The sequence below is a fragment of the Leptodactylus fuscus genome, chromosome 6 (assembly GCF_031893055.1).
Source record: "Leptodactylus fuscus isolate aLepFus1 chromosome 6, aLepFus1.hap2, whole genome shotgun sequence".
In the NCBI taxonomy this organism is placed as follows: Eukaryota; Metazoa; Chordata; class Amphibia; order Anura; family Leptodactylidae; genus Leptodactylus; species Leptodactylus fuscus.
In genome coordinates this window covers 156,716,938-156,744,573 of record NC_134270.1, presented here as the reverse complement: position 1 = coordinate 156,744,573, position 27,636 = coordinate 156,716,938, and the positions used below count along the sequence as shown (strand labels likewise).

Here is a 27,636-nt window from a genome sequence, read left to right as displayed (position 1 = left end):
TAGCAACTTATAAGTCCTAAAGGATCTGTTTATAAGATTTTAGTTCCAGGTAGCAGAGGATAGCTTCAGTCTTCGGGGGTCCACAGTTCTGAGCAGCCAACATGTCGACAGAGCCGATGTGACGTTACACACCATCTCTATGCAGAAATCAATTCTTATCCCTTATTTATTGACATCATGTCCTGCTGTTCTCACACAAGTTTAGATGCAGCAAATTGCAGCTTAGACTATGCCGGCCTAGCTAAATATAGCTGTGTGAGCAGGGAATGTTATCTTTAACTCCTAAAATACTGCGGAGACACGGGCACGGGATAGTTTATAAGAAATTACAAATTCTAAATCTAAAAACATTTATATAATAAACATATTTAGAATGCTATACATCAGAGAAATAAAGGAAATCTGTAGTTATTAGTTCTGACCTGTATATTGCCCCTGTGATAAGCTAAATGTTGATGTCTGAAGTAATGTTTGCTGTGTCAGAAGTCAGCAGTATATGGGCTAGTTCACAAGGGGCTAGTGACCGCGTATTTTGGTTCTGATTTTGGTCGGTCAGAATAGCACCAAAAAGCGCCTGCCCAACAGTCGCGGCTTCCTACTCCGGAGTAGGCCCAAAGGAATGATTCCGGAGGGTGCTATCACGAGGCGGACACTGCAGCTATATCAGCCTCGGAAACTGCCTGAAGAAAGGGCAGCTCACTTGTTTTTTGTGCGAGCGGGAACACACCGCTAATGTAAAAAAGAATGCTAGCGATGTACATAGACCTCTATTGCGAGGGGGCAGGTTTTGAGGTGGATTCGGCATCAAAATCCACCCCCTCTTGCCCTGTGTGAACGAGCCCTATGAAGGTTACCTTGAAGTAGGATGTAACTACCAGGGTAGTAAGTATAACAGCTGCTATGGTGGCCCACAAGTAAAGGGGTGCTGGTATTTTTTTTACTGACATTGTCTTTGCATAGACATCACTTTGTGCATTGCTCCTGTATTGTGACATGAATATGTGTATTATCCTGTACTGTGACATCACTGTGTGTATTATCCCTGTACAGTGACATCACTGTGTGTATTATCCCTGTACTGTGACATCACTGTGTGTATTATCCCTGTACTGTGACATCACTGTGTGTATTATCCCTGTACAGTGACATCACTGTGTGTATTATCCTGTACTGTGACATCACTGTGTGTATTATCCCTGTACTGTGACATCACTGTGTGTATTATCCTGTACTGTGACATCACTGTGTGTATTATCCTGTACTGTGACATCACTGTGTGTATTATCCCTGTACTGTGACATCACTGTGTGTATTATCCTGTACTGTGACATCACTGTGTGTATTATCCTGTACTGTGACATCACTGTGTGTATTATCCTGTACTGTGACATCACTGTGTGTATTATCCCTGTACTGTGACATCACTGTGTGTATTATCCCTGTACTGTGACATCACTGTGTGTATTATCCTGTACTGTGACATCACTGTGTGTATTATCCCTGTACAGTGACATCACTGTGTGTATTATCCCTGTACTGTGACATCACTGTGTGTATTATCCCTGTACTGTGACATCACTGTGTGTATTATCCTGTACTGTGACATCACTGTGTGTATTATCCCTGTACTGTGACATCACTGTGTGTATTATCCCTGTACTGTGACATCACTGTGTGTATTATCCTGTACTGTGACATCACTGTGTGTATTATCCCTGTACTGTGACATCACTGTGTGTATTATCCCTGTACTGTGACATCACTGTGTGTATTATCCCTGTACTGTGACATCACTGTGTGTATCATCCCTGTACTGTGACATCACTGTGTGTATTATCCTGTACTGTGAGATCACTGTGTGTATTATCCCTGTACTGTGACATCACTGTGTGTATTATCCCTGTACTGTGACATCACTGTGTGTATTATCCCTGTGCTGTGACATCACTGTGTGTATTATCCCTGTACTGTGACATCACTGTGTGTATTATCTCTGTACTGTGACATCACTGTGTGTATTATCCCTGTACTGTGACATCACTGTGTGTATTATCCTTGTACTATGACATCACTGTGTGTATTATCCTTGTACTATGACATCACTGTGTGTATTATCCCTGTGCTGTGACATCACTGTGTGTATTATCTCTGTACTGTGACATCACTGTGTGTATTATCTCTGTACTGTGACATCACTGTGTGTATTATCCCTGTACTGTGACATCACTGTGTGTATTATCCCTGTACTGTGACATCACTGTGTGTATTATCCCTGTACTGTGACATCACTGTGTGTATTATCTCTGTACTGTGACATCACTATGTGTATTATCCCTGTACTGTGACATCACTGTGTGTATTATCTCTGTACTGTGACATCACTGTGTGTATTATCCCTGTACTGTGACATCACTGTGTGTATTATCCTTGTACTATGACATCACTGTGTGTATTATCTCTGTACTGTGACATCACTGTGTGTATTATCTCTGTACTGTGACATCACTGTGTGTATTATCCCTGTACTGTGACATCACTGTGTGTATTATCCCAGTACTGTGACATCACTGTGTGTATTATCTCTGTACTGTGACATCACTGTGTGTATTATCCCTGTACTGTGACATCACTGTGTGTATTATCCCTGTACTGTGACATCACTGTGTGTATTATCCCAGTACTGTGACATCACTGTGTGTATTATCTCTGTACTGTGACATCACTGTGTGTATTATCCCTGTACTGTGACATCATGTCCACTAGAGACACCAAAATAATGATAAGCTTTTTATGAACCTTCTGCACAAGGCGGTCATAGTTCAGTGGGATCCCTTTAAAGGTTTTGCGTCCTCATTAGGTTTTTCTCTTTGTGGATATTGCACATCATTTTCAAAATAAAATAAAGTGACATTTGATTATGGTAAATGATAACAGTATATGTAACAGTGTTCCTCTGTATTTTAGAATGATCCCATTCATCCTCTGTATTTTCTTGTACCAGGGACAGTGGAATGACTGGAGAAATATTGGTAAATGGAAAACAGAGGGAGCTACGAACTTTCCGTAAGATGTCGTGTTACATCATGCAGGATGACATGCTACTGCCACACTTGACTGTCAAAGAAGCCATGATGGTGAGAATATCTCTGTAATAGGATTGGAATAAGATATCAAAGCTGGTGGCTTCTCATGACATAATCATATGTACTCTTTTCATGGCGGGGGTTGTAGGATTTCAGACCGACCCTGACCAAGACCAGACCAAAAATAAGCCCTAAGACTAGACCGCAATATCCATACTTTTCACTTCCACTTACTGCCACACGGTCGACCGCCTGACTCTGGCTATTGTCACTTCACATCACTATCAGGCTAGTGGGGACTGATCTGTTATATGACAGCTATAAGCAGATTCTGATGGAACGCACTGACTATGGTGAGGCCCATTGGGTTTCCTTTATGGCGGCTATCATCTTGCTAGAAGAAATAGTGCATGATTTTTTGACACACTCTACAATGGAGTCTCGTAGCGAAGAAGTGGATGTGAATGTCATCTGACTTGTGTTTTTTATTTCTGATCATACAGGTCTCTGCCAACTTGAAACTCAATGAGAAGATGGCGGTGAAGAGAAAACTGGTTAGAGTTTTTGTGCACTTCTCCATCTTTTATTTCCTCTGTCGTTCTTCACGTATTTACGGACGTGGTTATTTTACAGGTGAATGAGATCTTGACAGCTCTGGGTCTCCTTGAATGCTCTGGAACCCGTACCATGTGCCTGTCGGGGGGTCAACGAAAGCGTTTGGCCATTGCTCTGGAACTAGTCAATAACCCGCCAGTTATGTTCTTTGATGAACCTACCAGGTAAAAAAATTTATATATCTCAGATGTCTATGGTGTATGTCTCCTTTACTGCGACTATGAAGAGCTTAGGTGTGGTGTGGTTGGAAGGCCAACCAGACATGCCTAAGGACACCATATTGCACACCATCACACTGAGGCATGTGGCCAGACTGTGTACACCGATTACATCGTCACTGCTTGTTGATATTGGAGCTTTATGTATTGTAGATATCCTGTTTTTTGGACAAGAAAAACCCACCCAATATCTTCTGACGTGATTGAGACTTTATACTATTATCAAGTCTGTCAGTTCAGACCTCTAAAATCCATTAAGTGGAGCTCAGAGATTTTCATCATGGAAACTGCTAACACCACACTATAGAGAGGAGTCCACATGAATCATAGCTCTGCTTACAGTACATTGCTTCCGGCAATTCCTGAAGGGTTAATCCAATCTATACAGCAGCATTATCTCTTCTGAGAATTCCTGGTGGTCAGATGGCACAATGTGCTTTACTGACGTGTACATGCACATGCATAGCTAAAGCCTCAAGGGCCTTGGTGCAAAAATTCAGCTTGGGCCCCCTGTGCAACTTCTCACAGCTTCGGGGCCATCCACTTTCAGAAGCATGACTGGGTCTCTTAAGTGGGATTAGAAGTAAATGAACCGGTTCATAATAAACTGTATTCATTGCAAATTTTACAAAAATTTCAGTTTTGGCCAAACTGTAAATTTTTGGGGTTTGCCAAAAACCAATCATTCTTATATTGTGTGTTCTCCTCAGACTCCATCGCATAGTAAGAAGTGGTTCAGGGGATGTGCAGGGATACTTTTTGATGTAGAATAATTGCAACATTCGTCTGTCAATTATTAGCCCTGACTTTTTGTTAAATCTGCTTGGAAATCATGAATAGGAAATGAAAAACAGAATGAGATGAGCTGGTTACAGGCCTTGGGTCTACGAGGCCAAAATCAGAGACACTGGTGCAGGTTTACTATTATGGTTACAGATCAACCCTGGCATAAAATACACCAAGTGTGGGCCATTTTGGTACATCTGGCTAGAAAGCAAATTTTTGGGGGGCCTGTGTGAGTGACTTTGGAGAAAAAAAGGGAGTCATTTCATTGTGACAAAATGTGCAAAATTGGAACCAACATTTTTGTATGAAATTTTGCCCCAAAGTAAACTAATAGGTGGTGTAAACTTTTTTAGGAGGTAAATCCTGGCCCTCCATGCACCAGAAACACATATTTAGCATAGATTTGAGCTATAATTTATACTAGTTTTTGTCTCATATAATAATTATAATTTTTGCAGAACGCACCTTCATGTACTCTCCACTAAGCCCTAGCCAACACAACCCCTTTTTGGGAAATTAGGGTCCATTCACATGAAGTCAATGGGAGGCTTTTCTTACAGCGCTGAAATTCCACACCATTTTCCTCCATGTGAATGGACCCTTACAGTGTAGTTTGCAGGTTATAAAAAAAAAAAAAAAAAAAAGGCAAAAAGTCATATTTTCTTTGTTAAATGGTGTGTCAATTTTTAAAAACTTTTTGATGTCAATTTCTGGCATAAAGGCTTTAATAAATTTCCCCTATATTGTCTGGATCACAAGCGAGGTCTGCGTTATGAATCCAGTCACCCGTATAATGTGAAATCACAATCTGACAATGGCCATGGGGAAAAACCACTAAAACAACATGAAATAACCCGGGCCGCCGTAAGACCAGACCTTCATGCTGCTAACTCTTATGTGACAAGTACAGAGCAGTTCACACCGCCAACCTCCCCGAGCAGAACTCTCCTCCTTACTCATCCAATTATAGTGTGTCAGGACCATTGTAAGTGGAGATGAATGGCCGGGGTCACCCGGGGTCAGTCTTACGCTCCGGCCTCTATTCCTTCAAGGTGTCTGCAGTGTGTCCGCACAAACAAGTCTGCTGCATGAATATACCCCTAGCGGTATGACAAGAAACAGGTTTTCTGAGATCATAAACAAAATTTATTAAAAGGGACGAATAGGAATATAATAATAAAAGAAAAACAAAAGTAAACAAAGACCGATAGGAACCCCCAGAACATTGGAGCTGGAGGAGCGAGAGAATTAGAGACTATTTTTTTTATTTACTTATTAAAACCGGAAATATATGAACTATATTAAATATATAAATGAAGGCATGAAGTATATTTAAAAAAAAAAAAAAAAAAAAAGCTAATTTTTTTTTAGGCTACGGCCCCACGTAGTATCTCTCTGAACAAAAGCGCTGCAGGAAAAAAAGTGGTGGCAACGCATCGCAGTTCTTCCCGCAACGCTTTTCACTGAAAGTTTGCTGAATTTTCCTCTGCGGACTCTCTGCTTCAACTATACCTAGCATTTAAATAAATATAATTGACATGCTGAGATTTATAAAACCATTAGAGCCAGTACAACACTTACTGCTCTTCCTCTTTCTTCCATCTATGGGCTTATATATATTGGGCCATATATATATATATATATATATATATATATATATACTGTATATATATATATATATATATATTGTACACATATATATATATATATATATATATATATATATATATATATATATATATATATATAGTTTTAAATATGATGAGTCACTTATGTATCCTTGTGGGATTTATGTCTGTAATTCCAGCACAATTGGAATATTCTAATCTCCACCATTCCCAAGCAAAACAAGTGCAGTTAGTTTTGGTGCCTGTAGAAGGATCACAGTGAAACCACTGCACAGATACACCTGCAGACGCTCGCCTCAAAGCCACAAGTCCGATGATATGGTAAACCACAATAGCTTTATGGATAACATGTTTTAGTTTTGGTGCCTGATGTCCTATTTAAAGGGGTTGTCCACTTTCAGACCAATATTGAGAGAAAAATATTATGGTGTGTATAATAAAAAGTTGTACAATTTTCCAATATACTTTCTGTATCAATTCCTTACAGTTTTCTAGATCTCTGCTTGCTGTCATTCATTCTGTTATTTCTAGTGGATAAATCTCTGACCATGGTCATGTGATTTATGGTCCATGGTCATGTGATGAGCACAAATGATGAGCATAAATCACATGACCATGGTGTAACATCTCTGCCTGTTCGGGCCTCTGCGCCACCCTCTGCTCGCATGCTGTGGCGCCGGAGGCGTGTGTAGTTTGACAATTTGCTTAAGGTTTTTAGTTGCACTGTGTGAACACGGTTCTAGTCCTTAATTGGATTTGCACCACACCCGTCTTCTGCCAAGGTTGCCTCTGTTCATTAAGTGGTTAATCTGTCTTGCCTGCGATTGACAGCTTTTCTTCCTGTCAGGTTCTGGGCGGGTTCTTCCTTCCCTATTTAGTCTTGGCTCACAGTCACACTGGTGCCGGTTATTGCCCTAGCTTTCTGGTTTTTCTTGCTGTTATATTACTTGTATGCTAATCCTTGACCTCTGGCTTTCCTACTGACTATTCTCTTGACTCCGATTTGGCACTGCATCGCTCTCTTGTTACCGAACCCTGGCTACCTGACCTCCCTTTATTGTTGTACGTCTTGTCTGCGTTTTGTGTTTCACGTATTCAGGGAGGGATTGTCCTCGTGGTTGTCGCCTATCACCTAGGATAGGGTCTGGCAATAGGAAGGGAAAGCGGGGGGCTTCAGTTTAGGGCTCACTGTCCCTTGTGCCCCTCCCTCCAGGGTTCACCAGCAGCTTCTGGGGAATTATCATCTGACTATTCCTTAACAGAATAACCGGCCTAAAACCTACATCCATTGCTTCCCTACAGATAAGCATGGATCCTATCCAGTGCTTTGCAGCCAAGTTGGAGGGATTGACAGGCCTGGTAGCTGAACTTGCTAAACAGGTTCAGACCCTAACTGAGGCTGCTGCACCATCCCCAGCTGTTTTGGCACCTTATAAGGTCAAGATGCTACTCCCAGACCGTTTCTCAGGGGACCGTACAAAATTTGAAACTTTCAGGGAGTCTTGTCGCCTGTACTTCCGTGTGAATCCACATGCTACTCAGGCCCAAATGGTGGCAGTGGTTATATCTTTGCTACAGGGGGACCCACAAGCTTGGGCCCTTAAACTCCCTGCTGAGGCTGAGGAGTGGGTTGATCTGGAAAAAATTTTTAAGTCCCTGGGCTCTATTTATGCTGAACCAGACCACATTGCGCTTGCGGAAACTCAACTCCTCACCATGCGGCAGGGCAAACGCTCTGCAGAGGAGTATTGCTCTGAGTTCCGTAAGTACAGTATAACTGCAGGTTGGTGTGAGTCCGCACTAAAGGCTCACTTTAAGCAAGGCTTGTGTGATCGTGTTAAGGAGCTCTGGGTTGGTCACCCAGATCCCCCGACTCTTGAGAAGGCCATGACTTTGGCGGTCCGTATTGACCGCAAGATCCGAGAAAATTTAAAAAAGAGAGTAGGGTCTGTTGCCTCCAAGTTTTCTGTCTCTTCCTCTCTCTCCTCTGAAAAACCTACCTTTCCTCCCATCACTTCTGGTGAGGAACCCATGCAACTGGGAGCTATGGACGCCAAGACACGACGAGAGCATCGTCTCAGGAATAACCTGTGCCTGTACTGTGGTTCCTCTGGTCATGTCATCCGAGACTGCTCTATCAGACCCTGGTCACCTGCGAATAAACTTCAGTGCCTGAGTGGTAATCAGAAGAACCACTCAGGCAACCAGGTATTTGGTGGAAATAACAATAAGATGATGTTATCTGTGTCTCTGTCCTCTGGGGACAGATCTGTTTCTGGCAAGGCCCTAGTTGACTCTGGGTCTGCAGCAAATTTTATTAAATATTCAGTTGTTGAATCTTTGGGCATTGAGCTTTTGCCACTTGACACACCTATGTCTGTTGCTGGAGCGGATTCTACTCCACTGGCCAGGGGTAAAGTCAGTTTGAAAACCCCCTTGATCTCTTTGCAAGTGGGTTCTTCACATTCAGAGGTCATAAGCCTTTTTGTTATGGAGAATCTCTCTGCTGATGTTATTTTGGGGTTCCCCTGGCTGAAGCTCCATAACCCTATTTTTGATTGGGGTAAAAAGGAGTTGGTAAAGTGGGGAGATCAGTGCTCATCCCACTGTATTGCTTTACAGTCTGTTGATTGTGTCAGTGAGGAGAAGGTCTCAGCTACTAAAAGTTGGGAACGCCCCTCTGGTATTAAAACCTGGTGGTATCAGAAGCGCCAGGTGAATAAAAAATGTTTGCCTGGTTCTCAAGCATCTGTGGTTCAAGCAGAACCAAAATACAAGGCAGGGAAAACTCAGAATCCCTCTAGAACTGGTTTGTCTGGTGAGGGTCCGGTGGCCCCTCATAAAAGGGGGGGTACTGTAACATCTCTGCCTGTTCGGGCCTCTGCGCCACCCTCTGCTCGCATGCTGCGGCGCCGGAGGCGTGTGCAGTTTGACAATTTGCTTAAGGTTTTTAGTTGCACTGTGTGAATACGGTTCTAGTCCTTAATTGGATTTGCACCACACCCGTCTTCTGCCAAGGTTGCCTCTGTTCATTAAGTGGTTAATCTGTCTTGCCTGCGATTGACAGCTTTTCTTCCTGTCAGGTTCTGGGCGGGTTCTTCCTTCCCTATTTAGTCTTGGCTCACAGTCACACTGGTGCCGGTTATTGCCCTAGCTTTCTGGTTTTTCTTGCTGTTATATTACTTGTATGCTAATCCTTGACCTCTGGCTTTCCTACTGACTATTCTCTTGACTCCGATTTGGCACTGCATCGCTCTCTTGTTACCGAACCCTGGCTACTTGACCTCCCTTTATTGTTGTACGTCTTGTCTGCGTTTTGTGTTTCACGTATTCAGGGAGGGATTGTCCTCGTGGTTGTCGCCTATCACCTAGGATAGGGTCTGGCAATAGGAAGGGAAAGCGGGGGGCTTCAGTTTAGGGCTCACTGTCCCTTGTGCCCCTCCCTCCAGTGTTCACCAGCAGCTTCTGGGGAATTATCATCTGACTATTCCCTAACACATGGACCATAAATTACATGACCATGGACCATAAATCACATGACCATGGACCATAAATCACATGACCATGGACCATAAATCACATGACCATAGTCAGACTTTTATCCACTAGAAGTAACAGAATCAATGACAGCAAGCAGAGATCTAGAAAACTGTGCGGAATTGATACAGAAAGTATATTGGAAAATTGTACAACTTATTATTGTACAAACCATAAGACTTGTCTCTCAGTATTGGTCTGAAAGTGACCAACCCCTTTAAGCTGTGTAATGTCAGGTGGGCGGTGTCAGACGGGGGAGTGACTCTGAGCTACAATCAGAGGCAGCCAGTGTCAGAGCTCAGAATCATAGCCTTTGTCTGCTCCTGCCTGACACTGCCCTCCTGACACTACAGAGGCTAAATAGTATATTAGGCACCAAAACTAATAGCATTGATTGCTCAGGAATGGTGGGGGCTAGAGAAAAAAATTTCAGAACCAAAGGAGGGGCGGCTATCAATTGTCGTTGGAGGTAGTCAAAGATCCTCTTTAAGGTCATGTGAACAAATCCCATCCAGAGTACCAAGCCATGGTTGTAGAGATGTTGAAAAATCTACATTTCGTATATATCCAGTGTTGTATTCTTAATTCTTCTTTTTGCTTTTCCCAGTGGTTTAGACAGCGCTTCTTGTTTCCAGGTGGTCTCGCTGTTGAACTCTCTGGCACAAGGCGGTCGCACCATTATTTGCACCATACACCAACCGAGCGCAAAACTTTTTGAAATGTTTGACAAGGTCAGTGAGGGTTATTATATATCAGTATTATAATATTATAGCCCCATAGCCGATTATTTTTCTATCTATGACTAAAATGTTGTTCTTTCCTCTGTTTCCAGCTTTATATTCTCAGTCAGGGACAGTGCATATATCGGGGGTCTGTAACTCACCTCATCCCATATCTGAAGAGCTTAGGCTTACACTGTCCGACATATCACAATCCTGCCGATTTCAGTGAGTCGCACCTTCATGAATCCTTATATGTTCTCTGTTTCTTGCAATTCTTGTTGCAGCCTGTATCTCTTATCTCTTTCTGCCTATGTAGTCATTGAAATAGCATCAGGGGAGTATGGAGACCTAAACCCAGTGTTATTCCAGGCAGTGGAAGACGGACTGTGCCCCATCAGTAGGGAAAAAAGCAAGCCAACTATACAAGAGCTAGATCTTTGCCCTCTGGTAAGTATCTAGGCTTGGATAGCCTTCAGTATCTCAACAAAAATTTAATTGGAATAAAGTATGGTGCAGTCAAGGGCCAAATCTAAACGATAAGATAAGATAATCCTTTAATAGTCCCACAGTGGGGAAATTTCAGTATGTTACAGCAGCATAGTAATACAGATACAGGATAATACACAGTAATATATTACAGACGTAGACACACATATGCTGAGAAGAGAAGATATACTAGGAGTCCATAGCAGCTTAGGGAAAGGAAGACAAAGAAGGAAGACTTCATAGTCATAATCATTAGTTCTCTGTGCGGAGTGATCTTCGCTTGGTGTGATGTAGATTATACAGCCTGGTTGCAGTTGGAAGGAAGGACCTGCGATAGCTCCTTCTCACACTTGGGGTGAAGCAGACGGTCACTTACAGAGCTGCCAAGTCCCATCAAGGTCCCATACATGGGGTGGGATTTGTTCACCCGTGTCAGAGCTCAGAATTGCACCCCTTATTTGCTCCTACCTGACACCGCCCTCCTGACAGAGTCTAAATAGTATTTCAGGTACCAAAACTAACAGCACTGATTTCTCAGGAAAGATGGGGGTTAGATAAAAAAATTCCAACTGTTGCAGAAGCACCTATTAAATGATCTAAGGAGCTATGTATGTATGCAAGTGAGATCTTTGGAGCAATGAGACTGTTTTCATTGCTCCAAAGAGCTAAGCAGTTACACTCTCATTGCTTCAAGGAGCTTATTTGCATATTGACAAAAACAGCGATATCTTGTCTATGGAGGCCCCCGATTCACAAGAGGAAAACACCATTTGATTTAGGTGAACCTAACCTATCTATCTGTAAGGCTGGTTGATATGCTAGTTCTGCCAGTGCCGCACCTCCCATGAGGCGACCTGAAGCGACTGCTTCAGGCGGCACTATGCCAGGGCCACGGGGAGGGCGGCATTTTTGCTGACCTAAGCCAGTCCAGGACAAGCTCTCCTGGACTGGCTTAGGGTCACCGTCACTGAGCGGTGGATTGGGGAGGCCACTGGAGCAGCGCTGCTCCAGCGGCCGCCCCTCGCGCTCAGGCAGAGAGCAGGTCCTCTCCCTGCCTGCTCTCTGCCTGCTAAAGCTCAGCTCGGCCCCACCCCCCTTCTGCTAGGCCCCGCCCCCTCCGCTCCGCCCCCTCCTCGGGGGGGGGGGCTTTGTGACATCCGCTTCAGGCGGCAGAAAGCCATGGTTCACCCCTGAGTTCTGCTGACAGACTCCCTTACAGACTTCTATACTCATCCAGGTCCATATATGTTATGCTCTGTCTTAACTTTTGATTCCTTTCCCGGATTCTAAAAAAAATCAAAAAGTTTGTCTAGCTGCCATAATTATTCCTAATCTGGTTTATAAACCTCCTTGTACATGTTCAGTTTCCTGTACCCTGGAGCTATAGCGATATACCGTACAAACATCGTCTTAAAAGCCTCGATCCCCTAAACTGATGAAGCTGCTCTTTTGCTTCCTGTCTTCAGCAGTAGGACACAGGCCTTGAAGGAAAACCTTTTACATTAGGCGCATACAGCGGCATCCTCTTCATGCAAATTGCAAATGTGACCTATGTAGAGAGGAGAGGACGCCTGAAATAGTGCAGGATTTATAGCATGTTCCTCGCTCTATGGTCTCTGTCATCTCTAGAATGAAGACGTCTTAGCTTAGCTACATTATGTCTATCTTGGGGTCCGTGGTGTATGAGATAGATGGCGTGCTCCCTTACGCTCGGCCTTTCTCCTGCAGTGCTCTCTTGTTACCGATCTTCCTCTGCAGTGATAAGAAATTGATCTATTTGTCCTCAACTTCTTTACTGCCTGTCTAATAAATAACCCACATGACTGTCTCCGCCATTGAGGTGCTTAGAAAATACTATTGATTCTGTCCATAAAGAAAATGTATGTTTTTGAGATCAATTTAAAGAGACCCCTCACTGCCCCTGACATGTCAGATTTAGTAAATGCTTGAATTTCCTTTAGGGGGTCATCAGGGGGGCTGAGTTTATTGCTTGTCACTGTACCATGGTCAGTTTAGAAGAGATTGTACAGGCCCCTTGGATAACTTGGTAATACCCAGCACTTGAGACCCAATCTTCACACGACACAGTTTCGGCACCGATATCTATCCACTGTCAGAAGGACGGGCCTTACTACAATCTTCACACGACACAGTTTCGGCACCGATATCTATCCACTGTCAGAAGGACGGGCCTTACTACAATCTTCACACGACACAGTTTCGGCACCAATATCTATCCACTGTCAGAACGACGGGCCTTACTACAATCTTCACACGACACAGTTTCGGCACCAATATCTATCCACTGTCAGAAGGACGGGCCTTACTACAATCTTCACACGACACAGTTTCGGCACCGATATCTATCCACTGTCAGAAGGACGGGCCTTACTACTTAGCATCATCACCGCAGATGCCCAAGGCCCTGAAAGGTCCTCTTTAAGGACAGATCATCCATATCTGATTGGTGGGGTCTGATACCCAGGCCCTCGCAGATCAGCTGTGACCACTGTAGCTTTTGCATTGGATACTAAATGCAGCATCGTACTTTATATAGTGGCTGTGGTTGGTATTGCAGCTCAGCCATATTTACTTGAATAGGTCTAAGCAGACCGATGATGAATGAACATTATGCCGCTGGCATGTGAGGCGAAAATGGTGCTCACCCTAGCACCGCTGCTGCTTTGAGCAGCTGATCTCTTGGCACCCCCTGTGTCAGATCCCTGCTGATCAGCTATTGATGATCTGTCATAAGGATAAATGATCAGTATTCTTAGAAAACCCCTTTAACATTGAACCTTCCTTTGTCTGTAAATTTACACTAGTCCCTTCCTTTCTCCAGCAGGATGTCTCTGGCCACATCGAGAGCCATACTTTTGCTACAAGCTCCATGAACCAGTTCTGTATTCTCTTCAAACGCACATTCCTGTCAATCCTGAGGGATACGGTACGTTAAAGGAACGCGGTCAGTATAAAACGAATGGGGAGGATAGTGAAGGGCAGATATCTGGGGGCAGAATGGACAGATACCCTAAGTACTGTGGTGGCGGAGGTAAGATGGACTCTTTTCACTGGGTCATTGGTATGAATGCGATGCTCCCCTTTTGCACTCAAGGATATGTGTTGTCTGTCTTGAACCCTCCGTAACCATGAACTTTTATCTCAATTTTACCTATGTTTTCCACCCGATGAGTCTGTTTGTATCACATGATGCTGCCTGATCTGTTCTTCTTACAGGCAACATGTTCTCTCTGTATGGGGACATTACATGTGATGTTGCTTGTACTTTCCCACCCACCCAGGTCCTGACTCACCTGCGTTTCATGTCTCACCTGTGTATCGGGGTTCTGATCGGGCTGCTGTACCTGAACATTGGTGACGATGCCAGCAAAGTATTCAATAACACGGGCTTCCTGTTCTTCTCCATGCTCTTTCTTATGTTTGCAGCTCTTATGCCAACTGTGTTGACCTGTAAGAGCAACTATTCAGTCAAGAGATTTTTATTGGTATTAATATTCTAGTTATAAACCTTAAAGGTGTTTTCCAAAGAGCATAGAAGATTTATCACCTCCACCAATCACTAGTAATGGGTACCTGAGCCCGGTGGCCAATGGTCAGGCTGTTGCTATATACAACCCTCTAGAAGTTATGATAAAACCAGAGTGTCATCCACTTGGCTGCTTCTAGGGTTGTATGGAGCCAAAGGCCGACCACCGCTCCAAACTCCTCCTCACCATGGATGTGCAGGGGAACCTGGGTGGATTGATAATAAATGGTCTTTGTGAGAAAACCCCTTTAAGCTGGTCATAGTCATTAGAAAAAAGTCTGCTAATACTACAGCTGGAATTTTCACACAATCTGTATTGCCCAAGATGGTACCAGCAATATATAAAACAAAGGATGGGTCATCTCTATTGATCAATGCTGTTGCCGATATAAGATGCCTTACTAAAACTTCCTTGTCAACATGGGCATAACAAGTAACCAGTGGTCCTCATAGCAAAACTTGTAAGAGAACCTCATTCCACCATGACCAGCTTTACATTCAGTAAAAGCTTCAAATTATTACAGGGATAAGACATACAGTGATGTCACCATAAAGGGATAATACACACAGTGATGTCACCATAAAGGGATAAGACATACAGTGACGTCACCATAAAGGGATAAGGCACACAGTGATGTGACCATAAAAGAATAAGACATACAGTGATGTCACCATAAAGGGATAAGACACACAGTGATGTCACCATAAAGGGATAAGACACACAGTGATGTCACCATAAAGGGATAAGATACACAGTGATGTCACCATAAAGGGATAAGACATACAGTTATCTCACCATAAAGGGATAAGACACACAGTGATGTCACCATGAAGGGATAAGACATACAGTAATGTCACCATAAAGGGATAAGACACACAGTGATCTCACCATAAAGGGATAAGACACACAGTGATGTCACCATAAATTATGTACACAATATGTCATAGTACAGGGATAATGCACATAATGATGTCATAGTACAGGAATAAGACTTACAGTGATGTCACTGTATAGGGATAATGGCAAAGGAATATGCAAATTATGGATAGCTAGTACCACCTTTTGGAAGGTCGCTCCCTATATTCTATGAAACCTAGAGATATTGTCTGAGAATAAAGTTAAACCAGAATGTCTCTTCCAAATAGAAAAGAGACCCATCCACAGACAGCTGTTTCAGAATTATTATATCAGTGTGAAGCAGGGTACTGGTTTGGCTGAGTGAGAGGTCATCAACACGGTTCAGAAGGGGTACTATGCAGACCACATTACGGTGTGTAGAGTCTAACACCTTCCAAAAGGTGGTGATCAAATGAGTTTTCCTTTTTCCATCAAGGAGAACTTAATTGCATATTCCTTTCACCGAATTCCTAGTAGAGCATGCATGGTCTGTTAGACTCTATGCACAATAAGGAGGCCTACAAAGGTGATGTTTCCCTACATAGTACTCTGTACCTCCTGAGTACAGAGATAATGCAGCCAGTGATGTCACAGTAGAGAAATAGGACATAGAATGATGTCATAGTACAAGGCTAAGGTATACAGTGATGTTACAGTACAGGGGTAATGCACTCAGTAATGTCACAGTGCAAGGAGTAATATACACTGTGATGTCACAGCACAGGCATAAAGCATACAATGATCTCATAGTACAGATTGGACACCCAGGGACAGGGATAGTGTACCTAGTGATATTACAGTACAGGGATAATACACACAGTGATGTCACAGTACAGAGATAATACACACAGTGATGTCACAGTACAGGGATAATACACACAGTGATGTCACAGTATAGATAATGCACACACTGATGTCACAGTACAGGGATAATACACACAGTGATGTCACAGTACAGAGATAATACACACAGTGATGTCACAGTACAGGATAATACACACAGTGATGTCACAGTACTGGGATAATACACACAGTGATGTCACAGTACAGAGATAATACACACAGTGATGTCACAGTACAGGGATAATACACACAGTGATGTCACAGTATAGATAATGCACACACTGATGTCACAGTACAGGGATAATACACACAGTGATGTCACAGTACAGAGATAATACACACAGTGATGTCACAGTACAGGATAATACACACAGTGATGTCACAGTACTGGGATAATACACACAGTGATGTCACAGTATAGATAATGCACACACTGATGTCACAGTACAGGGATAATACACACAGTGATGTCACAGTATAGATAATGCACACACTGATGTCACAGTACAGGATAATACACACAGTGATGTCACAGTACTGGGATACTGCACACAGTGATGTTACATTACAGTTATAAGGCACACAATAATGTTACAGTACAAGTAGATTGTACACCATAATATCATAGCCAAGGAAAAAATGCATAATGATGTATAATGAGCATATTATATCCCAGTACAGGTATGACCTAAAGTAACATGCACATGGCAGGATAACTATGGGTCTCCATAGCAAATCCTAGAACGGGGTCACATTCAATTTTCCATCTCCCTTTCATAGTCATTACTAACTGCTTGAATGGACAGGGGCCCCATAGGTGCTGCGGTACATTTATGCCCTTACACTTGTCACTTGACTAGGCCTCTGTCTGCTCATGACAAGCAAGTCCCCAACCATTGTAAAATTGTAAAATGAAACACAGTCTTTGTGACCGGTCTGCTCACTCAAGGCAGGGGCACCTGTCACCAAAATCTCTGTTCACACATGGTTACCAAACACTACATGTTTTTTAGAGCCTGCTGTAGTTTACAAATGTGTAAAGTGTAACTAAACTTTCAGACAACTTTGGATTTTCTGGCAGTATTTGTTTCATTAATAAATATTGTAACATGTTTCATTAATAAATTGTGTCTCCTTTGTGTGAATTCCTGCATTTATTTTACTCTTTCCCGCTCAATAGAGAAACAAGGAAAAGAGAGAAAAAATGCAGGATTTCACATAAAGGAGCCAAAATTTATTAATAAAGTATATTACACAATTTATTAATGACACAAAAACTGCCAGAAAATAAAAAGTTGTTCAAAACTTTAGTTACGCTTTAAAGAGGTTTTCTGAGACTTAAATATTGCTAACCTGCCCTAAGCATCAATATTAGACCAGTGGGAATCCCATAGATGGCACCCACACATATATCAGCTATTTGAAGCCTCGGTGATGCTTAAAGAGAACCTGTCGGGTGATATTAGAACCCAAAACTGATTCCAAAAGCCTAAAGTTATTACCTTTTAGAAAATCATTTTGGCATATGCAAATTAGCCTAAGGTAGTCACAGTGGGCGACACGTCTGTGCTTCCAGTCATGGTCCTGGGCGGTTATTCTGAGCTCAAGCTTCTCCTGGTGGCCATTCATTGGCTCCTTGCTCATTGGACACCACTATGGACACAGAGCAGTGAGCTGGTGAGCGAGTGATGTGGTTTGAGGGTGGCACATGCCCACAAAGATACAAGAAGCCCAGAAGACCTTGAGCAAAGCACAAAACACTCAAGTCTCACATGTCTTTGGGGGTGTGAGCTGCATGAATGACCGATTGTCCATGAGCCAGCAGACTTTTCTCTTCTGTCTATGACAAGCTTTTGACATCTTTTTGTTCGTTCTTTTCTTCCTCTTATTTTACTTTTTCACATTACACTATGAGATTCTTATTACTAACGTCTTCTTTGGGTTCACCTCCTATACATTCCATATTTTATTTATCCTTCTGTCCATCTTTCCTTCATCTTATTCTACCATCCTACCTGAGTCTTTTACTAATTTCTTGCTATTCATCCTCTACTACAACACTGTCTATTCTTTACCCATAGTTCCTCTGGAGATGTCTGTCTTTCTCAGAGAACACTTAAATTACTGGTACAGTCTAAAGTCGTATTATCTAGCCAAGACCATGGCAGATGTCCCTTTCCAGGTAAAGAAGATTTTTCTCGTCTCTACCTCCTATGTAAATATTTTAGCAGTGTAATCAACGTAAGTGAGGCAGGGAGGGGAGGAGTCTGATATGTAGTAAAAAAAAAAAAAAAAAAAAAAAAGCAGTTTTCTGTAATAAAATATATTACAAAGTTTATTATCATCTCTTGTACTGTTAATTTATGGGAAAAAAAGAAACAGATAAAATGTGAAGAAGCAGCAACAGCATGGAGCACATGATACAGCAATATGGGTGAAATAGAACACTTACTAGAAGAAGCAGCAACAGCGTGGAGCACATGATACAGTAATATGGGTGAAATAGAACACTTACTAGAAGAAGCAAAAACAGCATGGAGCACATTATACAACAAATGGGTGAAATAGAACACTTACTAGAAGAAGCAGCAACAGCATGGGGCACATTATACAGCAATTTGGGTGAAATAGAACACTTACTAGAAGAAGCAGCAACAGTGTGGAGCACATTATACAGCAATATGGGTGAAATAGAACACTTACTAGAAGAAGCAGCAACAGCGTGGAGCACATTATACAGCAATATGGGTGAAATAGAACACTTACTAGAAGAAGCAGCAACAGCGTGGAGCACATTATACAGCAATATGGGTGAAATAGAACACTTACTAGAAGAAGCAACAGCAGCATGGAACACATGATACAGCAATATGGGTGAAATAGAACACTTACTAGAAGAAGCAGCAACAGCATGGAGAACATTATACAGCAATATGGGTGAAATAGAACACTTACTAGAAGAAGCAGCAACAGCATGGAGCACATTATACAGCAATACTGAGCAGTGGGGTGAAGTAGTACACTTACTTGAAGCAGCAGCATGTGTGTGACTGCGCTAAAATCTTGTCTCAGCTGTCTCTTGTAGGAATATTTTACAATAGAATTCAGAGTGATCAGTACAGAAGGAAGTGGGTAGAGGAGAGAAGTCTGATAAGTGGAGAAAGAAGGATTTTTCTGTAATACGATGTATTAGACAGTTCATTACCATCTCTCGTACTATTAGTTTGTGGAAAACTGATATTCTTTAATATGTGTAGAAGAGGCAGAAATAGTATTGAATACATTATATAGGAGTATTAATCAATATAGTAGTTGGATTAGGTAGAACACTTACTATAAGCAGCAGCATCTATGTGTGACTGTGCCTTTAATCTGATGCCTTGGTGAAGTTAAAATCTCACTGCTGCCTGTTGTGTAAAAATTTTACTGGTTAATTCAGAGTGAGTGATCAACGTAGGAGGCAGGGAGAATAGGAGAGAGTCTGATAAGTGGAGAAAAAAAGCATTTATATGTAATAATATACACTGTCTACCAATAAGTATTTGGACACCCATGCAAATGAAGATATCTGCGGTCGTGATGTACGTCACACCTTCCGACGTTAAATAGGAAACAGCATTGGCATTAGTCAAACACAAGATGCCACAAAGTGCAGAGTTGTTCGTTTTCGAGAAAGGGGTAATTGTCGGGTACCACAGAACTGGTCGATCCTTAAGGGACATAGCAAGTGAACTGAATTACCCAAAATCAACAGTGGCCTATGTGATTATGAAGTGGAAGGTGAACGGTGATTGTCGGAATGTGCCCCGAGTCTGCAGACCCCCAAAACTGGGAGACAGAGACCGACGAGTGCTGGCCAGAGAAACCGCACCCAACCAATGGCTCACATACACCAGGAGTGTCACCAGGCGTCCAGGAGTATCGTGTCGCTCAATACCATCCGTAAGGAAGCATCTGCTGGAGTCTACCAACTATTGGATATGAATAAATGTTGTTTTTCTATCCTACCCCAGGTGTCCAAATACTTATTGATAGACAGTGTATATTACACTAATTAAGTATATTTAAGATTATTAAATTTCTTATCAACTTTTCGGCGCAAAATTCTGATGCAAAGTCACGCGACAAATAGACAGTATAGACTTGGACTAGGCACATTGTTTAGCATCCACTACTGTGATAAATCTGGTGCATTTTTACACCGTCAAACCTAGGTTCAATTTTTTTTAGTTTGCCTATATCAAATCTTGTATGGTGCACAATCAGTTTGGTGCATCATTAAAGGGATTGTGCCATTATGAATACTTATCCCCTATCCACACAACAGGGAAAAAGTGTTGCCAGGTCCCCCGGTAATCCGGAGGATCGAAAGTCTTCTTAAATCCTCCTTGTGAATGGAGCACCAGTGCGCCTGTGTGACCGCCACTCCATTCACTACTACAGGGCTCCAGGACTGTAATCTTTGGCAGTGCCCGCAGCCCCCAGCGATGCCTATCCTGTATCCTGTAGATAAGGGATGTGGCCATAACAGCACAACCCCTTTACTCTAAAAATTCTGTCCTGAGATGTTATTCTAAAGTTTACACTACCTCTCCTGTTGGAGTATTACGTGATGAAAGTGTAGAGGCCGCTCACTCACTGGACAAATGTAGGAAATCTGGTGTCCTCAGAGTGAGAAACACAATTAAATAAAATATAAGAAAATGGATCTCTAGATGGCTAAAGATTTGTAAAGTGCTACGGAATATGTCGGTGCTATGTAAATAAATATTATTATAATTATGGTCAATAATAAGAATTATTATTTTAATTTATTATTATTATTTATTATTATTATTATTAATAATAATAATAATAATAAAGTGTTCCTTTATTATTTATGTAACATTGTTTGTGTAATATAATTGTATTTGAAAAATGTAAAAAATTCAATACAGATACGGGAGATATTGGCCATAATTTACAGAATTGGATAGTTTTAGTAAAACCGCTCTATTTTTCTTTTGTTTATTATGAGTAAATGGTAAAATTGGAACTAATATTTGCCTAAAACCTGCCTGCTATTTCTGGATATTGATAAAATGCCTTTAAGTCTGAGGCCCCATGTTGTGGAAACGCAGCTTTTTTTGTTGTTGCAGATTTTGCTTCGTTTCTGCAAGGAATGAGACTGTAGACATTAGTTTTGTTGAGTTTCTGGTAGATGGTTGTATCATTTTTAGGTTTCTCCCTAATATCTAAGGCTCATCTGAGATCAGTGTTTTATTTCATGTGTTTGCAGGTGGTTTGCCCCATCGCTTATTGCAGCATTGTATATTGGATGACGGCTCAGCCCCCGGAGGCCACTCGCTTCCTTCTCTTTTCTGCTCTCGCTACTTCTACTGCTCTTGTTGCACAATCATTGGGGCTTCTGATCGGTGCGGCTTCCAACTCTCTACAGGTAAGCTCCAGGACTTGTCTAGTTCTTCAATATGACCAAGGGATCTCCTTTGTACAGAGGTGAACCCTGAGGAGACAGACTGTGCTGGACCTGTATATAGTAAAATATTATACTTTATTGTAGACACTTCATTAACACACACGACGCTAATGGTAGCGTTTCGGGGTTACCACCCCCTTTTTCAAGTGATATGTGGTATAGATGGTAACACCATGCACTCCTATAAGATCAGCTCAGTGCCCAGATATTGTCTATAGTTTTCTAGTTCTTTATCTTACCTGCTATTTACATTAAAGAGGTTCTCCCTTCTGGGACATTTATGGCTTATCCACCTCTACGATCTGTTTTTGACTTGAGAATGGAGGTGCAGTGATCTGAGAGTACGCTGTGCATGTGCGGCTCTCTCTATTGCTTTTTATGGGACATTAGAAAACAGCCTGTGTAATAGAATATATCTGTAGTGGAATGGACTTTTTTTGGGGACTTATTTTGAAATAATTTTATCTCTAGTATTATTTTTTTATATTTTAAACTATATTATTATTATTACTATTACTATTATTATTAATAATAATAATTATTATTATTATTTATAATTTGTATCAGCTTATATGATTTTATTTTTTATTTCCATCTTTTTGTGATATATTGTTATTTTTAAATTATTTTATTTTAATTTTTTTTAATATTCATAATTTGTATTAGCTTATTATTTTTATTATTATTATTATTATTATTATTATTACGTCACAGGGAGCATAATAGTCCTGCTGTCCCCATATGATTGATAACAGTGATCACATAGTAAATGCCCATTAGATCTCGCTTAGTAGTTTATATACAAATATATGCATGTCCTCCACACAGTATGATGTCCCATAGTGGCGTGTCATGTAATATAATGTCCCATAGCAGCCCTCCACATAGTAGAATGTCCCATAGTGGCCCTTCACACAATATTATGTCCCATAGGGACCCCTCATGTAGTATAATGTCCCTTCATGCAGTAAATTGCCCATAGTGGTCCTTCATGCAGGTTAATGTCCCAAAGTGGACCGCCATGCTATGTAATGTCTCATATCAACCCTCCACATGGTGTAGTGGCCCACAGTGGCCCTCCGTGCAGTATAATGTCCCATAGTGGCCCTCCATGCAATATAATGTCCCATAGTGGCCTTTCATGCACTAAATTGCCCATAGTGGTCCTTCATACAGTTTAATGTCCCAAAGTGGACCGCCATGCTATGTAATGTCTCATAGCAACCCTCCACATGGTGTAGTGGCCCACATTGGCCCTCCGTGCAGTATAATGTCCCATAGCAGCTGCTCCACAAAGTATAATGTCCCACAGTAGCTCCTCCAAACACTATATTGTCCCATAGCAGCCCCTCCACACAGTATAATGCAAATGATCTCTTTGGAGCAATGAGGGTTTGACCATTGCTCCAAGCAGCAACACTCTCATTGCTCAGGTGACCTTAACCTATCTATTGGCAGGCTAAGTTCTGGTGACAGACTCCCTTTAAGTTCATGCATATAACACTGAGACAATTAGTATTGATGATAAGTTATTGAAATGTGTCGTATTCCAGATGAATAAAAATGAAGGACGTATAGGTATAAGTTATAGATGTGGGGACAAAAAGTGTGGCATATGGAAGAAAGAATAATGAGAAGAGTACGTAGAAAGAAAGCAGACACTAAACCCAGAACCCTCCCATCACAACTAGGTCAGTGGTGCAATAGGACCCGCAATGCTAGGTTATTCCCAAATGCGCAGATTGAAGTCATATATAATGTACAGAGTAAAGCAGTATATATATTTTGTGTTGTGTAACAAATTTTCTTTTCTCCAAAGGTTGCAACTTTCGTGGGCCCAGTAACGGCAATACCGGTGTTACTCTTCTCAGGCTTCTTTGTCAGCTTTAAGACCATTCCAACATATCTGCAATGGAGTTCATACATCTCATATGTCAGGTCAGAATGGAAAGAAAGTAAGAAATCCACGGGGTCTAGTAAAAAAGGGACCACTGATGGCTATGCCAAATCATGTAGATTGTTTTCTTATACTATGGAGTGTCTTTACCAGCACATAGATAATGTAACCTTGTTTGTCAAGGAATATACAAAGACCTCATTGGCGATAAAGAGCAACTTGCGCCACCTTTTGGAAGGTACAGTGTTAAGAAAAAGTATTTGTCCCCCTTACAGATTTATTTTGTTTTTGTCACACTTAAATGTATAACCCCTCGTTCACATCTGTGTCGGTAATCTGTTTGGGGAGTCTGCGTGGCCCCCCCCAAACGGAATACCAAATGCATTGCCGAGCGGTGTGCAGTGAAAGCACATGGACCCCATAGACTATAATGTGTGCATTCCGTACAGTGTTCGGAACATGCGGACAGAAAAGTACTTTGTGATCTACTTGTCCTACATGTCCGCATGATTTCGTGCGCTTTGACTGCACACCGCTTGGGGTCTATGTGCTTTGACTGCACACCACTTGGGGTCCATGTGCTTTGACTGCACACCGCTTGCCAGTGCGTTTGGTAGTCCGTTTGGGGGGTCCCCATGCGGACTCCGTGAACAGAATACCAAACGCAGATGTGAACGAGGGGTTAGACTATCAAATAAATTGGAATAACAGACAAAGGTAACCGGAGTGAATACAAAATCCTCCTTTTAAAAGATGATTTCATTTATTAAGGGAAAAATCTATCCAAACAACCTAGCCCTATGTCAAAAAGTAATTCCCCCTTCCCCAATGGACTAACTGATTAAACACATTTCTTGAAAAGCTGAGTTCAGTTTCACTAGTCACATCCAGGCCTGATACTGCCAAACCTGTAGAATCAAGAAGTCGTGTAAATAGAATCAGTCTGACAACATGAAGTAGATCTCAAAAACAGTATGTGATGCCCCGAGCTAAGGAAATTTGATGAACAAAGTCATTGACATCTATCAGTCTAGAAAAGGTTACAAAGCCAGTTATAAGGCTTTGGGACTCCAGTGAACCACAGTGGGAACTATTATCGACGAATGGAGAAAACATGGAACACTGGCGAAGCTTCCCAGGAGTGGCCGACCACCAAGTTACTCCAGGAGCGCATTGACAACTCATCTAGGTCACAAAAAAAAAAACCAGAATAACTTCACTGCAGTCCTCGCTTGCCTCAGCTAAGGTCAATGTTGAAGAATCAACAATAAGAGACTAGCCAACAATGGTATCCATAGGAGAGTTCCGAGGAGAAAACTGCAGCTGACCAAAAAGAACACAAAAGATCATCTCATATTTGTCAAAAAAATCCAACTTGATAATCTGCAAGACTTTTGGGAAATGGACTGATAAAACAAGAGTAGAACTATTTAGAAAGCCTGTGTCCCAATATATTGGATCGGGAATAACACGAATACAGCATTACGGAAAAAGAACATCATGGATATATTGATAGAACCATGTTACTCTCTGCCAGAAATTCCCGAAGGTGAATTCAGTTTGGGACCCTGAACACAAGTGTCCTCGGGTTCTGTAACAGGACAATGATCCGAAGCACACCAGCAAGTCCACCTCTATATGGCTGAAAAGAAAGCAAGATGAAGGTTTTGGAGTGTCCTGGTCAAAGTCCAGACAAATCCCATTGATATGCCGTGACAAGACCTAAAACAGGACTGCTCAAGCTTGAAAATCCTCCAATGTGGCTGAATTAAAAGAATTCTACAAAGAGGAGGAGACCAAAATCCCTTTATGAAAGACTCATTACCAGTTATCGCAAACTCTTGACTGCAGTTGTTGCCACCAATCATGGCCCAACCAGTTATTAGGTTTAGGGGGCAATTATTTTTTCACCTATGGCCAGCCTGCATTTTGTACTCATTCAGATTATCTTTGTCTTATATTGAAATTTGTTTTAAAATCTGAAAAATGACAAACAAGCAAAACCAAATGAAATTTGTAAGGGGCAAATACTTTTTCACAGCACTGTAGCTCCCTATAGATTAATACATGGTTTACAAAGAAACCTAAGGGCATAAACTAGGAATAATATCCAAAAGGAAGAGAGGTCCATCCATAGACCATAGAGAGGTCCATCCATAGACCATAGATAGGTCCATCCATAGACCATAGAGAGGTCCATCCATAGACCATAGAGAGGTCCATCCATAGACCATAGAGAGGTCCATCCATAGACCATAGAGAGGTCCATCCATAGACCATAGAGAGGTCCATCCATAGACCATTGAGAGGTCCATCCATAGACCATAGAGAGGTCCATCCATAGACCACAGAGGTCCATCCATAGACTCCTCTCCATAGATATGGACCCTTCTACTCATAGATATATGGTGGGAGACCGTTTTCCTCATTGTAAGGTCCCAATTGTAAGGTCCCGATCCTCAAAGTTCTCCACCTGTGTGACATTTAAGGAAATGCAATATAAAATGTTTCTGCAGGGTATATGGCTATATACAGTGTATATACAGTATATGCTTAATCTACCCCCTAGACACCTTGGTAAGAAGACTGCTAGACTATATCTTTGTCTGCACGGCAGCTAAGGCTCTTATAGCATTACGCTGGAAATGTGTTAATCCTCCTATGGCCCCTGATCTTTTAGCCCATATGAAGGATGATCGTAGCCTAGAAAATTTAACAGCAACTCTGAATAATACAGTGGAGACGGTGGAGTGGTGTGCGGTATCTATTGTATATTACAGCAGTGTGAGATGTCTCAACAAGGGTCAGAAAGTGCAATGTGTCTCATAAGTATGAGACCATGCACATCCTGCTAAGAATTCTGTGTTGGACCCCCACAGATCAGATACTGATGACCTCCCCTGTGGACAGGTCATCAATATGAAACATACAATTGGGGTCAAAAAACACCTTAAAATCCTTATACTCAGATTGGCTTCCTGTTACCAGTGGGGTACAAAAGCGGTTAGTTTTGCATTGTATAAAGTTATTTTTGGTTTGTTTTCCAGATATGGGTTTGAAGGGGTTATCCTGACTATCTATGGGATGGACCGTGCGGAATTACAGTGCGATGAAGAACCCTGCACATTCCGGGATCCTCATCAAGTCCTACAACAACTTGATGTTGAGGATGCAAAACTGTACATTGACTTTCTTGTACTGGGAGGTTTCTTTATTGGACTCCGCCTCCTAGCGTACCTTGTGCTGCGCTACCGTGTTAAGTCTGAACGGTAGAGGGCAGTATAGGACATTTCTTTGGGGACAATTATTCTAAGTATGACATATGGTACAAGGAGATAAATTCACGGACCATCTTCTATGAGTTCTCCACGTCGAAAATTGCTGTTGTCCGTCTCCCCCTCACTGTGCGTTGTTTACATCGACCATGCTGAGACTTGTACTAAGTGATTATACATGTTCAGTTCCTTTGGTCTGAAGGAAAGATGTTCTGCAAATAAGATTGTCATTTGAGCATGTTTACTATAAAGCATGAGAGATCCCTCAACATGAAAGCCAATTTCTGAAAGGGCAACTTATAAGTGGCTAGCAAAACATGAGGTGTCATTTTCTTAAAGCGACTGTCCACTCCTGAGCTCTAAAGTGACCTTTAAAGGGACGCCTACCTGTTCATAATGACCTCAGAACTTGCTGCTTGGCTGTCTTTTAGCTCTGTGACTACTGTTTAGCTGCAGTGTCTACAGGGAGTCTGAGGTAGACTGAGACACGCCCCCCCGTCTCCTTATTGGTTCAGGCTGCAGCTCTGCCTCCTCTGATTGGCTGCTGAGTATAAACACAAATCAGTCACATGCTCACCAGGAAGTTATCACATGGAGAGCTGATTTCTATGAGCGCGAGGACCGA

General features: G+C 41.9%; 1 protein-coding gene across 1 annotated transcript in view; it reads left to right on the top strand.

The window, feature by feature from the left end:
* ABCG4 (ATP binding cassette subfamily G member 4) overlaps window positions 1-27,417 on the top strand; it is a 42,113-nt gene extending 14,696 nt beyond the window's left edge. The window contains exons 3-14 of the mRNA XM_075277713.1: window positions 3,002-3,134; window positions 3,587-3,637; window positions 3,717-3,862; window positions 10,475-10,598; window positions 10,700-10,814; window positions 10,906-11,036; window positions 13,918-14,022; window positions 14,378-14,546; window positions 18,445-18,545; window positions 21,642-21,800; window positions 23,659-23,777; window positions 26,784-27,417. Coding sequence (XP_075133814.1) covers window positions 3,002-3,134; window positions 3,587-3,637; window positions 3,717-3,862; window positions 10,475-10,598; window positions 10,700-10,814; window positions 10,906-11,036; window positions 13,918-14,022; window positions 14,378-14,546; window positions 18,445-18,545; window positions 21,642-21,800; window positions 23,659-23,777; window positions 26,784-27,009 — 1,579 coding nt within the window. The 3' untranslated portion in view covers window positions 27,010-27,417. The remainder of the gene's footprint in view (window positions 1-3,001; window positions 3,135-3,586; window positions 3,638-3,716; window positions 3,863-10,474; window positions 10,599-10,699; window positions 10,815-10,905; window positions 11,037-13,917; window positions 14,023-14,377; window positions 14,547-18,444; window positions 18,546-21,641; window positions 21,801-23,658; window positions 23,778-26,783) is intronic.
* The last annotated feature ends 219 nt before the right edge of the window (window positions 27,418-27,636 follow it).